Source organism: Populus euphratica, unplaced genomic scaffold (genome assembly GCF_000495115.2).
Source record: "Populus euphratica unplaced genomic scaffold, PopEup_1.0 scaffold508.1, whole genome shotgun sequence".
NCBI lineage: Eukaryota > Viridiplantae > Streptophyta > Magnoliopsida > Malpighiales > Salicaceae > Populus > Populus euphratica.
This window is the reverse complement of record NW_011500387.1, coordinates 123988-139222: the sequence shown is the minus strand read 5'-3', so window position 1 is coordinate 139222 and position 15235 is coordinate 123988. Positions and strand designations below refer to the sequence as shown.

At 32.5% G+C, this 15235-nt stretch overlaps 1 protein-coding gene across 1 annotated transcript; it reads left to right on the top strand.

Moving 5' to 3' along the window:
• Positions 1 to 681: 681 nt before the first annotated feature.
• Positions 682 to 13685, top strand: LOC105114289 (cytochrome P450 CYP72A219-like). Its single transcript, XM_011010799.1, has 5 exons — positions 682 to 1145; positions 11528 to 11742; positions 11884 to 12134; positions 12273 to 12660; positions 13083 to 13685. Exons 1-5 carry the CDS (start codon positions 782 to 784, stop codon positions 13506 to 13508), a joined length of 1644 nt encoding a protein of 547 aa, XP_011009101.1. The 5' UTR covers positions 682 to 781; the 3' UTR covers positions 13509 to 13685.
• Positions 13686 to 15235: the final 1550 nt, after the last annotated feature.

Here is a 15235-nt window from a genome sequence, read left to right as displayed (position 1 = left end):
ACAAACAACAAGAACAATTTTCTGAGCTATTAACTTAACCATGAAAAAGAAGATGGAAGGGCAGCCTTAGAAATTAACCAGAGTCCACTGAGTTTCTTCTTCTTTTTTTCTCCTTGGAAATTTAAGATCTAAACCAGCAGGGGCAGCATGGATGAAACATGCAACACAAAGCAGCAGGAGCAGCAATGGGAGGCGTAAGGTTCCCTGGGAACCAACCCTCGTGATTTAAACTACACCAAAGTTTTTTTTGTTAGAAGTTCTATTTAATGGATTTATTCAAAATATTTAGACCGACCAAGGTGAAATGTTGGGCATGCCCTTGAAGAGAAAAAAAAAAACCACAATTGTAATCTACAATAACTTATTTAGCTTCTTCGAACAAAGCATAATAATGCTTTCAATGTCAAACCATGTGATCTAGAGGGAAAAGAAGAAGATATCATCTAACTTATAAACGGCTATTCATGCTGAGAATCTAATGATTATTTATATATTGATTTATTTTCTCTTCTCCAGCCAACAATTTGTTTATTCTCATGAATTAATTAATTGATTTAATGAATACAACAGTAAAGAATCCAGAAAAAAGGAATTTTAGTGCACCTAGCAAGGAAATACCTATCAAAACACTAGCAAACAAGATATGGAGATGGCCATTCAGAATTGACTTTTCTGCCACACAAACAAGAAAAAAATATCACTCACCCCCTTCTAGAATCATTGAAACTTGCTTGGAAAGAAATGTCTGAAAGCAATAATATTTATATTGGTCTCTGTGCGCATGGTGTCTGCACGCATCACCTGCCCAAAGTCCTCGCCTTATCTCTCGCTCTCTTATCCATTTCTGGATTTATTTCTTAGTGTAAAAATGACAGTAATAGTCACTTCAATTCTAGTCTCCATTGTTTATGTTGCAGTGCTAAGATGGGCATGGAGAGTTTTGAACTGGGTTTGGTTTCGGCCGAAGAAGGTCGAGAGGTGCTTGAGACAACAAGGTTTTGCAGGCAAGCCTTACAGGCTTTTGTTGGGAGACTGGAAAGAAAGTTCAGATATGTTGAAGGAAGCAAGAACCAAACCCCTTGGTTTATCAGAAGCTCTTCTACCTCGTGTCATGCCCTTCCTCCATCAACTGGTCAAGGATTATGGTATTCAATACGCAGCCCATTTTCTTATTTTATTTCATTTTATGGTGCTCTTGTGGGCTTCTCTCGCCTCAAACCTGGTTTTCTTTCGATGGAAGAAAAATATATATAGATTAAATTAATTACTTCTTAATTATAGTTTTAGAGAGTTATAATATTTTTAAAATAGACCAAGTGGGTATTAATTTTCAATATTCATGGTATGCGTATTTGATCTCTTGGTAGTGTTGGTTTCCTACTGGACAGAACAGTACTGGTTACTAATAGTTGAAAACATTGGTTTCCAAGTCAGTATTGAACTTGTTATTAGTTGGCTTGTTATTAGTTGGCTAGAGGTTGTATAAATATAAATAAAAGAACTTGTATGTTAAATGAGAGAATGTTTATTTTTGTGTTTTAAAAATATTTTTTTAAAAAATATTTTTTTTATATTTTTACTTTAATTTAAATTTTTGGTATTTTTAGATTATTTTGATGGTAAAATATATTTTAAAAATAAAAAAAATATTATTTCAATATATTTTTAAATAAAAATATATTTTAAAAAATAATCATTATTACAATATTAAACAAGCTCTAAGGATATTTAGTGTGATAGAAAAATAATAGCACAGTGTGCGTGAAAAAAAAGAAGAAGAAAAGTAAATTGTAACTGTGTTTATTGAATGTATACATAATAGTATATAGGTTGCGTGTGATAATCTAGATGGTGTATAATGGGTGCATAGAGATCAGTTTAGGTTGTATATAATATAACCTATTCAAGTTGTAAGGCTTCAATTGTCTAGTTGTGTGGGGTAGATTATTTTATGATTCAAAAATCAGATACTAAATGTTGATTTATATTTAATAAAATTAGTACTTTTGTATTTATTTAGGTATATTAAAAGAATCATATCTTTATGTTTTCCTGCATGTTAAAGTAAAGTTGCATACAGAGAAGAGTATACTTTGTCAACTCCATTAATGTTGTCATGGGATGGGTGCGTGCTAGCATGATATAGTCTGATAATAACAGAGACTCTTGTCATATCTTTTATGTTAGGTATTGTATATTAGAAAAGGCTTTTAAATTTAATCATAGAATTATAATTAAGGTTGAGAAACCACCACCTAATACTATGATTATTAGAAACTTCATTTTAATATGTAGTAAAACATATCACTTCTAGTGCACCCTATCTAAAGTAAGTTGTATTGTTATTTGATTGTTTTTTTCTAAGTCATGTTTTTATTTATTAGTCTTTTCTAAGGTTTAAGGTAAATTTTTATTCATAAGAGAGTTTCTATCTTATCGAGTTAAATCTCAGTTGTTCTAAAGTCTGATTACACATTGTATCTTTAATATCTAAAGGTGTATTTTATTGTATAATTTTACACTTCACAAATATTAAAGTCTATATCTTGACGCTAAAAAAAGATTTGCAAAAGATTTTTGAAATTTTGGTCAAACCCTAATTGATAATCATGAATTGGTTATGATATCTCTTTTTCAAAGAAAAAAATATATAATTTTTTAAATGAAAATATGCATTAAAATTTTTTAGGATTTGACCGTATGCATGAAAATATTTTTTTAAAAGGAAAATTGATTTAAAAGTTTTTGAGATTTTTGTTTTCGAAAATGTTTTGATTTTTTTTGTTTTGAAATATTTCAAAAAAAACCCTAATTCATTTTGGGTTTGAATTAGGGATTTAAAATGAATTTCACTTTAATCCTTCAGCTTACAATTGCTTTCAATTGAATCCTTAATTTACCATAAACTTTTGATTTAATACAATTAGGCCCGTGGTACTTCAATATTAGCTTCTATTTATGTACCTTTTACAATATGGTCATTGGTCTCGGATTTTATCAATTTAACTCCTAATTGAATATTAAATTTTTAATTTTTTCAATTTCATCTCTGGTTTTTGTCAATTAAACCTCTATAGTTTGGTGTTTTTTGCAAAGTAGTCCTTAACTGTCAATTTCTTCAATTTAACTCCTAATTGACCCCAAAACATCAATTGTCTTACAATTTCGCCTCTAATTTCAATCAATGAACATGGTAAAAATTAAATTTGATCTTTTAAAATTCTAATCTTCTCAATTAATCTCAAATTAGACTATTAAACTTAATTTTTCACTAGTTAAGCCCCAAATAAAATTAATTTGACCCATTTAAAGTATAATTAAGTCCTTGCACTTAATTAAATCCTTCAATTGGAACCAAATTAATTCTTAAACATAATTAAAATTCAATTTGACTCATGATTAAATCAGACTAAGCTATTAAAAATTTAATTATATTTTTGGACTTAATTTTTATGTAAATTAATCCAATAATCATTTAATTTAACCTTAAATTTGCATTTTCTTTATATTTTTTGGTATAATAGGGTACTATTAGGTCTTTAATTTCCTCCAAAAAATGCAGCTTGATTCCCCGGTTTGCTTTCTTTACATTGCCAACCTTTACTATTATTATTTTATTTTTTATTTTGAAAAAAAATTGATTTTTAGGGAATAAATTGAATTATGATAGTTGTCTCCCTTTTTACAATGCTTACAATAGAAAGTCTCGTAAGAGACTTTAAATAGTAAGAGTTGTAAAGAAGAAGAAGAAAAATGAGATGATGGATTCATCATACTAAGAAATGATGAATCTTTTTGAGGGCTAGAAAGTGCATTCAGAGTAAAAACTGTAAGATTTTGCTTTTAAAAATTCAAAGATTTTGAATGATCGAATTGTCATAGGTGACCTACCTAGAGAAAATTAAAAAAAAAATAAAGGCGATTTTATTCTAATGGGCAACCTATCTAGGTGAAAAAAGATTTTTAAGAGATTTTTTTTCAAAATAGTAAAAAATATAGAGATGTTTCAAGGTGGTCTTATTATAATAGGCAACCTGCCTAGGTAAAAAATAAAAAAAGTTTTCAAAGTGGTAAAAAATACAGAGATTTTTCAAAGTGGTGAAAAATACATAGATTTTTCAAAGTGGTGAAAAATACATAGATTTTTTCAAGTAGATGAAAAATGCAAAAAATTTTAAAAGTATTGAAAATGCGAAGATTTCTTAAAATTGTTTCATTGTAATGGGCAACTAACCCAAATAGAAGATGAGAAGAGTTTTTAAAGAAGTCTGATTGTGATGAGTGACCTACCTAGGTGAAATGAAATGTTTTATAGAGACGACATGATAAGGCTCAAAGGCACATTATTCAAGAGGTGGAAGCTAAAAAAAGAGATAAGACTCGAAGGGGAACGAGGCTAAAAAGCGCACTCGATAGGGGGTAGAGTAGAAAATGCACTACCAAAGTGGTCGAAGGCTCAAAGAAACACTCGAAAAGAGGTAAGGTTAGAAAATGAATTACCTATAAGATGACGTCTCAAAGTCACACTAAAAAATATGTAAGGTTAAAAAAAGCACTACCTAAGATGGTCGAGGGCTCTAAGACACACTCAAAAGAGACGGAAGATAGGGCTAGAAATACACCATCTTCATGATGAGGGCTCAATAGCCAACTCAAAAAGAGGTAATAATGAGACACTGATCTATTAGGGATAAAAGTAATGCATCATAATCAATATACATATATACTTATTTAAGAAATATATGTCTTCTTTTCTTCATGAAGTTTTTCTTTTCTCAAAAGTCTGAGTCTCTGATAGTAAACTTTGATGCCTTTCTGCTCTTGCTTACTTGAGTCACATCTTGTGATCTTGACCTCTGGAAGGGATATGACATTAGCATATTTATTTGCCTACAAACCTTTATTCGAAGGATTGTCAGCTTCGCCTAACATTTTATGTTTTCTTATAAGGAGAATCATGGAGTCAGCTTTATGCGTTTTAGTGGATTACCTCCAAGTTTGATCATGTCTTTAAGTGTTCAATTTGAGTTTTTCTTAGGGATGAGACTATATGGAAGAACATTTTGTTATTTACAAAGAGTTCTTTTCACAAAGAACTTTTGGAATTTCAAAGTTATTCAAAAAAAATCATTTTGATGTTTGTTCAAAACAAACTTGTTTTGAAAAATTCAAACCATTCTCATTGATAGGTTTGCATGAGTGTTGAAATTTTTTTGTTTTGCTTTAGTGAAGTGATATGATGTTTGATTGGTCAAAAAGGTCCAACTTCAATTTAAGGGTTTTAAAGAACAAGTTTTCAAAGCATTCATTTTGCTTGTATGAATAATGACTTATTTCATATGGGCAAGCAAAGTCTATCAATTCAGATTGTCTGCCTTAGATTAGAAAGGGCTTGATTGGGCACGTAATGTAGGCTTCAACTCTTGGCTATAAAGAAAATGATATTTATAGGCTCAAAAGGTGTTTATGGGACTTTAAGACTAAGGATCACGAGTGCTTATATCCCAAACTTTTATTTTTCCATGAATTTCTGGACCTTGGAATTGACTTGCAAAATAGTCCATGGTGCCTCTCAATGTTGGGCTTTCTTTTCTTTTGATTTTAAGCATTATTATATTAGTGATTTTTATGGCAAACACAAATCTTTTTGAAACTCTTTCATGCCCCCTAACTTTGTTTGGGCACTTTTAATAATTGAGGCTTTTCTTTCAACATCCCAATTTGATGCCCTATAATGTCGTTTGGGCCCTTTTATCGTTAAGGACTTTTTCATCCCCTCTAGAGTTGTTTGGGCACTTTTAATCATTAAGGATTTTTTGTACTTGCCTCCTAGTGTAGGGCGTAATCCTAGCCAAGGTTATTTTTTTAAGAAAAAATTATTAGGCTTAAAAGGGAACTTCAAGGGATTTTTAGCATTATGAAAGGATGATCAAAGATGACCTTTGTTTTTATTTCAAATACATACAAGTAGAATCGACAAGCTTTGCTTTCTCACATGTGAATATGCAAAATGGTTTCTCATTATTCATGCAACCAAAACTCAGTTTTGAAGTTATCTCATGGTGTTCGGGTTGTCTTTCAGGTTTTTTAAGTGTTACATATTACTTAAATTTTCAAAACTTGTTTATTAGAATATACACCAATTTGATTTTTTTTTTTATATATTAAAACTTTGATTTTCCAAAAATTCTTATGAAAACATGAGGTCATGCTTTTTTTTTTAGAGAGAAAAGAAAAAAAGAGAAAACACCAAAGAATTCTTGGTACAGTGGTTTTGTGAGTATAGAGTGTGCTCAGTATGTTATTTGCATGAAACAACAAAAATAAAGGCACATTAGAAACATATAATCTTATTAAAAATATAGGCTTATTTGACATAGAGTCTTGTAGCATTATGAGCTGAATTGCCAACTAGATTAAAACAAGTTAAAATATGAAAAAATCAAAATAACTTTGCAGATATGATCAAACGAAAGGGATTATTAGAGGCAGACTCTATCCTTCTATTTTATGGCAGAACACCATCCTCTATCCTTGAGAATGCACACTACCTTCTTCATACCGTACTCTTGCCCTTAGTGCTTTATGGTTTTCAAAGAATTTCACCTCCAGTGTATACACCGATTCAATACCTGAAGCATGATTAGGTAGAGGGTTTGAACTTACAGTTGGAGTTCCTTTGAAAGTTATCCATCTAGCTTTAATCAAATGCATGAGCCTCTTCTTGAAGGTACTGCAAGTATAATATTGTGTCTTGCGGCACCAATATAGCACTCCCAAGTGAGGTTGGGTTTGTACTAGTTGGGGTAATGTGGTTGCAAAAGTGGCAGGGGTTTTGAAGCTATATGTCCAATGCTTAGTAGCTTTTGGTATATCTAATTTAAGGATAGTAATAATAGAGATAATTGTTCTTAGATTCTTTGGTGTTTGATTTGAGGCTCAAGCTTTCTTGTAGGGTTGAGATTGATGTTAGAAATTTAGGGTGTAATGATGAAGTGTGATAGTTTTGGAATGGGTTATTCTTACCCCTATAGTTGACCTCCTTCCTTTTATCCTTAAAGCCTCTTTTCTCAATGGGCATATAAATTCTACCACTTTTGACTCCTTGCTCTGTGCACTCATTTACTACCATAAAGTCAGTAAATTGATGAGCTGAACTACCTATTACATGTTCATAGTAGGGCACCTTGAGCATGTTAGCAAATAGGGTGACCATCTCTTTATCTTAAAGAGGGGGATATACCTGTGCAACTAAATCTCTCTACGTTTGGGCATATTCCCTCATGCTTTTCTTGTCTCTTTTCTCTATATTAGACAAGCTAGTTATGTCATAAGCAATGTCTATATTATTCTTGTATTGCCTCACAAAAACATCTACCAAGTCTTTCCATGTGTGAATCTTTGTGTTGTCTAATCTTATATATAAGCTCAATGTCGCCCCACTCAAGCTATCTTGAAAAAAGTGCATCAGTAATTTTTCATCATGTACTACTTCTGCCATTTTGTTATAGTAGGACTTGAGATGAGTCACAGGCCATTGTGTTCCTGTATATTTGATGAATTCAGGAACACCAAACTTTTTCTAGACAACCATATTTCGGATTAAACACATTTTTGCTGCCCATACTAGATCGTACAAGTCTACCCTTTCAATGGCTCTAATCCAAGCTTTCAATGTCACCATCATATCTTGATCAATGTCATTAGATGACTGCTCTTATAGGACTCATTAGCAAATGGATCTATGACTGTAGAGGCTGGTGCTGATAGCATTAAGTGCACAAATGTTGGATTGTATAGAGGTTATTAACCATGTTCACTCATTGTTTCTTTGGATTGAGCTGTTGTCGAAGGCTAAACAGAAATAGCTGACCGATTGAAAGAACCTTCATCAGAGGCATTTCTCAGAGTTTGCTCGAGTAAGCTAGTGAGGTAAGCCACACTTATTTTCAGAGACCCTAACTCTTCTTGGAAATGAGTGTCACGGTGAGCATGTTCTTCATCTTCCATGTTTCTTGCTCAGAGTCAAGTGTTATAGGCTCTTTGAGGACTTATATTTCAACTTGATAGAAGTATGCATATCATTTACAATGGATGGATGTATGTGTATGGATGCAAATGTATATAAATACACATTGGATAGGAATGGTAAAAACCCATGCAAAATAAGTATCAAGGGAATTCATACTCTAAAGAAAGGTTTTAAGTTACTACATAATGGGTTGACTTTCTACCTAATCTTAAAAGGGTTCATGAACTACCTAGTGACCACCTCACGTGAAGGTAGTATATGAGTTTACAAGGAAAGGTTGGGGTATAATGTGACTACCATTACCAAGTAAACACTTAGTTCATAGCTAGATGTTTCATAAATCTGTACTCCGACTGAAAGTCATGAGGCAAACCGCTACTCTACACGTAACCTAGAATTGGGTTTATTCACAAAATTAAAACACATGTTAAAGCAGTAAAAATGCAAGCTAAAATTAAAGACCAACAAGATGGAAAACAATCAAATAAACAAAGCTTAGTCCGACCAGACAAGGTGGTCCCTAATGGAGTCGTCATCCTATCGAGGGGTGCATACCTACACAACGTTGTCTAGTGATGATGGAGACTTTTATCATGCCTTCTATGTGAGGTGTTATGTGTTGGAAAGGGATTTTGGATTTAATTATAAAATTATGATTAAGGTTCAAGAGTCATGACCTAGTATTATGGTCACTAGAAACTTATGGTCTGTAAGAGTTTGGGTAAGGGACCGGTTGTGCAAGGGCAAGACACATTATCCCAGTACACCTTACCTAAGGTAAGCTGCATTGTTGTTTGATTGTCTTTTTCTAAGTCGGGTTTCTATTCATTGATTTTTTTAAGATTCAAGGCAGATTTTTCTTCATAAGATAGTCTCTATCTTATTGGGTTAAATCCTGACCGTTTTAAAGTCTGAATTTTAGCATCACATTTATTTATACCTTGTATCTTTAATATCTAAAGGTATACTTTATTGTATAATTTTACACCTCATAAATATTAATGTCTATATCTAAACCCTAAAAAAAGATTGGCAAAAGGTTTTTGATATTTTGGTCAAACCCTAATGGATTATTATAAACTAGATATGATATTCATTTTTTTTTTTTGGATTTTCAAAGCATGAGAAATGTGCAATTTTTTAATGAAAATATGCATCGAAAATTTTTAAGATTTAGTCGTATGCGTTAAAATATTTTTTTTTAACGAGAAATTGATTTAAAAGTTTTTGAGATTTTTTTAAATATTTTGATTTAAAACCTGGTATTTTAATACCGAATTTATATTTTACAGTGTAAATATATAACCTGATATTATGTAAAATTGGCAGAAAAATATTTGAGAACATCACAATTTTTTTAATAGATTTTTAATTTTTTTTGAAAATTTTTGCTTTTTTTATATTATAATATTATATATTATTATAAATAAATATATATAGTAAATATACATGAGTTGGGCCAACCTAGCTGACTAGGCCAAGCTTAGCCCAGAAAAAGGGTTAGGCTGATCTCGACCAACTCTAATCTTTCTTCTTCTTTTTTAGAGTGGGCCAGACTCGCCCATACATGTGGGCTGGGCCAAATCAGGTCTGACCCATCATTTAAATTAATTAGTTACATAATGTGAACAATTATTGTTCACGTTTTGCATGCAACCGGATAATTGCGGAAACTGGAGACGAGCGAAGGAGAAGGCTACCAGGGTTTGTGGTCACGGTCATGATCATGAGTTGATGGTCTGGGCACCATCGTCATGATGAACGGTGGAAAATTTGGCAGCCTGGTGGTAGAGGAAGCAAAAAAAAAAAGAAGAAGAAAACATGAGGCTATAGAGAGGAGAGAGAAACCGACAATGGCTCTTGGTGGTTGGTTGACGGTTATGTTGGCTTCATATGGTTGAGCTGGGGTAGAGAAGCTAGTGGTAGATTTGGTTAGTGGTTGGAACGGTAAGGAGAGAGATGAAGAGAAAAAACTGCAAAAATAGGAGTAGAGGGGTTAGTTTTTGGCCGACTTTGGACCCGATTTTCTTCTCCCTCGGGCCATGAAATCCAACTCTATTTATAGGCAGTGGAGGAAGGTAATCTTGTCTTCACCAAAAAATAAATTTCAACCCTTGATTCGATTGGGAAGGATCCCAACCGTCGTTGGCTCAAAGCAGGCATGATATACTGTCAAATCTGCAGAAAAGGTTGTCTGAGTTGGCATGTTTAGGCCACCGCTGGTGTCTTCTCACTACCATTCAAACTAAAATGATCACACGGAGCTATAGAGGAACGTCAATGGATCATTTACATGCAAGATTTGTCAAATTTAATGGACGTTAGATGCATTAAATGCACCTGTAAAATGAGTAAACGAAACAAGTTTTACTAACTAAAAGAAGAAGACAACGAACCATGACCAGATGACACATCGCCTGGTCCTTTTTTATGAACAATGACTAGGGGACATGTCGGCTGGTCCTTTTTTTTTTTTACTTATAACGGTGTGGTTTTGGGTTTGAATTAGGGTTTTGAAATGAATTTTACTTTAGTCCTTCAGCTTTGGATTACTTTCAATTGAACTTTTAATTGACCTTAAACTTTTGATTTAATGCAATTAGGCCCCTGTAGAACTTCAACTTCAACCCCGTATTTACACACATTTTGCAATATGGTCTTTGGTCCCGGATTTTGTCAATTTAACTCCTAATTGACCATTAAACTTTTAATTTCTTCAATTTCATCTCTGATTTTTATCAATTAAGCCCCTAAAGTTAGGCGTCTTTTGCAGATTAGTCCTTAGCTGTTAATTTCTTACAATTTGGCCCCTAATTTTAGTCAATAAACTTAGTTAAAATTAAATTTGATCTCTTAAAATTCTAAATTTCTCAATTAAATGCAAATTAGGCTCCTAAAGTTAATTTTTCATCAATTAAGCCCTAAATAAAATTAATTTGACCCATTTAAAATATAATTAAATCATTGCACTTAATTAAATCCTTCAATTGTATCCAAATTAATTTTTAAACATAATTAAAATTTAATTTAACCCATGATTAAATCAAATTAGCCTATTAAAAATTTCATTATGTCCTTGTACTTAATTTTATGCAAATCCATTCAATAATTATTTAATTTGATTTTTAATTTGCATTTTCTCTTTATTTTTGGGCATAATGGGGTGCTATCAGGTCTTTAATTTTCTCAAAAAATTACACCTTTATTCCCTGGTTTATTTTCTTTATATTGATAGTCTTTAATTTTTATTTTTTTATTTTTTATTTTCAAAAAAAATTAATTATTAGGAAATAACCTAAAATTAGATTATGACAAATACGTTCATAAAAATATAAAAATATATTAGAAAAAGAAATAAAAATTCTATTACAAAAATTTTACCTTAAAGTGTGTAGTGCAATTTTTTCTGGCTTTGGATTTCTTTTGTTCATATCTCAATTTGAGAACATATATATATATATATTATTAATAAATATGCTTCCTATGACGATGCAGGTAAGAATTCATTTATGTGGGTTGGGCCGAAACCAAGAGTGAACATCATGAACCCTGATCAGATAAGGGACGTATTCATGAAGATAAATGAATATCAGAAGGCCTCGCACCCGCTGTTGAAAGCTCTGGCATGTGGACTTGCAAGTCACGAGGGTGAAAAATGGGCTAAACATAGAAAGATAATCAACCCAGCATTCCATCAAGAGAAGCTAAAGGTGATCACGATAGTCTCAACTTATTTGCCTATGAGCATCCATTCTATTCGATTGCCTTGAATGAGTAGCATGCATGTTGTGCTCTCATATAGCTGTAATACAAAACTTTCGATAATGATATGTTCTGTTTGCTTGTTACAGCTTATGATACCTGCGTTTTACGAAAGTTGTAGTGGGATGATTAACAAGTGGGAGAAGCTGGTATCTGCAGACGAGGGGTCATGTGAATTGGATGTCTGGCCTGATCTTCGAGGCTTAACATGTGATGCTATTTCTCGAACGTCGTTTGGAAGTAATTACGAAGAAGGAAAAAGAATATTTGACCTCCTCAAGGAATTTACCGATCTTACAGTTCATGTTATAATGAAAGCAATTGTCATACCAGGGTACAGGTAACTCTTTATTCTGTTTTTGCTGGACATTACAATTCAATTCCTTCAAGTTAGTCCTCGTTCAATGAGATATCTCTTGAAAGTAAGAAGAAGAACAAATCCAAATCTCTTGACAACACGTTCATGGATTGCATGTAGGTTTCTGCCGATCCCATCTAATAGAAGGCTAAAAGCTATTGACAAAGAAATAAAAGCTTCTCTGAATGCTCTCATCAGCAAAAGAGAGAAAGCAATGAGTGCTGGTGAAGATGCAAAGAATGACTTGTTGGATTTACTTCTGGAATCCAATTTTAGAGAAATACAAGAGCATGGAAATACCAAGAGCGTTGGAATGAGCATTGAAGATGTGATTGACGAATGCAAAATATTCTACTTTGCTGGACAAGAAACAACCTCAGTTCTTCTTACCTGGACCATGGTTTTATTGGCTCAGTATCCGAATTGGCAAGCACGCGGAAGAGAAGAGGTTGTTCAAGTCTTTGGTAACAAAAAACCAGATTTCGATGGGCTAAATCACCTTAAAGTTGTGAGTATTTCTCTGCATTTGCAACTGAATTCTTCTACACCAATATTGTCTTATTATTGTTAAGAACACAGAGCATTCTTGCATTTAAAATGCAAGCTTAGGTATCCTTTGAAGAAAAAGTAAGATACGAGGAAAAATACGTTCATGTTTTCTTTCGTTGAATTATTAATCGGCCAAAATGACGAGGAAAAACAACCAACAGATGAGCACGCAAGCAAGCTAGGAGGTGACATCTATATACATTAAGAATGTGATTTACTAGTTCTTGGATCAACATAAAGATTCTCAATTTAGTAAGTTGAAATGGCATGCAAATGATCTCTATATAGGCGATATTTTATTTTACCAAAGTGGATCGCATGTCATCTTTTTAATGGGTTCTTACCATGTAGTATCGTTCTCTCTTATGGTGCATGTTACAGGTTACCATGATTTTGTATGAAGTTCTGAGGCTATACCCGCCGGTAATTATGCTTAATCGAGATGTTCATGAAGAAATAAAGCTTGGAAACTTGCTATTACCTGCCGGAGTGCAGATCTCGGTGCCAACAATCCTCCTTCACCAAGATCGTGAACTATGGGGTGATGATGCCTCCGAGTTCAAGCCAGAGAGGTTTGCTGAAGGTGTTTCAAAGGCAACAAAGAGTCAAGTCTCATTCCTTCCATTTGGATGGGGTCCTCGAATATGCGTTGGACAGAACTTTGCTATGATTGAAGCAAAAATGGCTTTGGCAATGATTTTACAGCGCTGCTCTTTTGAGCTCTCTCCGTCGTATGTTCATGCTCCTCACACAGTCATAACACTTCAGCCACAGCACGGTGCTCCAATGATATTACGTAAACTCTAAAAAGTTTGTATGTGACGGGTAAGAGTTATCACAGGGTATACAGAAGGTTGAATCTCCCAACAAACCAAACCAAAAACAAAGCCTCTAGTATATAATATTATGTGCAAATTGTTTTATCATGTCCTATGACATATTTGTCATATTAATCACAACATTATAGTACCGTGGGTTGTTTTGCTGTAATCATAGTAGATTAATATAATAAAATTACATATTTGCTTTTGAGTGGAAAAAAAAATAATAATAAAAAAAAGTCCTAGGGGTGGGGTGTTTTGATTTATTTCTATTACCCATTGATTATTAAAAGATTATTTGGGGTGTAGTTTTTTTTTTTTCATGGTAAAATGATTTTTTTACTTTGGAAGTTAACAAAACTTAGAATTGTTGATTAAATATTTTTTTTTATTTCTTATAAATTTTTAGATAGTAAAAATATTTCTTTGCCTTATGATTGGGCTATTGGATAGTTTTTTTTATTATTATTATTCATATGTAGTAAAAGTATATTTTTGGCTCTAGATAAGATAAAAAATAAGGTTTGTATTTAGAGATATTTTTATACTTTCACATGATTCTTGTGGTAATTACTAGGGTTATAAGAGTGTTTTATTATTTTCATATTGAATTTTTAATTTTTTATTTAAAAAACTTGTTGGTATGTGATAAACATACGTCAATCCACTAATGAGTGGATGATATCCACATCATTCAAATGTTAATAATGGTTAAACCTGAAATTTCATCATCTTCTTGGATATGTTATTGTGTTCTATCCCACATAATATTACATGTAATGGCATATAATAACTAGTATTATTTTCTCTCTCTCGCTTTTTTTCCTATCAAGAGTTTAGGGTTAGATAGCTAGGGTAAGAAAATACATGTAACTGAAACTAAAGTAATTATCGTATCAATTTATATGTTCATATGTAAAAAAAAGTACCATTTTTATATTTGGCTCGCTTACTAAATGACTGGCTCGGTTAAACTAATCGAAAGAAGGGTGTGACTTATGGTTCCTTCAAGATATGGTTTATGATGCACTTTTTTTTATTATTATTATTATTATAGGCCTTTTCCAATTGATGAATAAACAGTGAAATAAAATTGAATTAAAAAGTGTTTTATGGGTATCTAGATAGATTACATACACAATTAACCGAGCATAAAAGGAAATAAAGAAAAAGGGTAGTAACTGAATACATGTATAATTAGCTGACATCACAACTTAATGGCTTAGAAGAAATATAGAATGAGTCTCCTGTAGCTTCTCTTCTGCAAGGCTTGTCTGAAATGCAGAAAATAATCCTGGCACCCATAGAGGCTTGTTGCTTAGTATTTTTCCCTATATGGCTCCGCACTTGTTGTAAATTATTGTTTTTTGATCAACAAATAACTTGTACAACAAGATCTATTGTACTAATGAACCCGTTCGAGATTGCACAACACCATTTCCACGAGAGCTTATTGATAGGATCCCTGAGGAAGACATATGAGAATCTAAATTACAAGATCAACTCTCTTTTGCCAACTCATGTGCCCTTTCAATGCCACCACAGTCCTTAACCAACTCAGCAGCTTCATCAAGAGAACCATGTTAGTAAAGTATAGACAAACAATATCCCGCTTTCACCATATGTAAATAGAAATAACTAATCTCCCACTTAATATATGATGGAAGCTTAATTTAAGGCATAAATCATGGTATGATTTATACACTCAGTGAA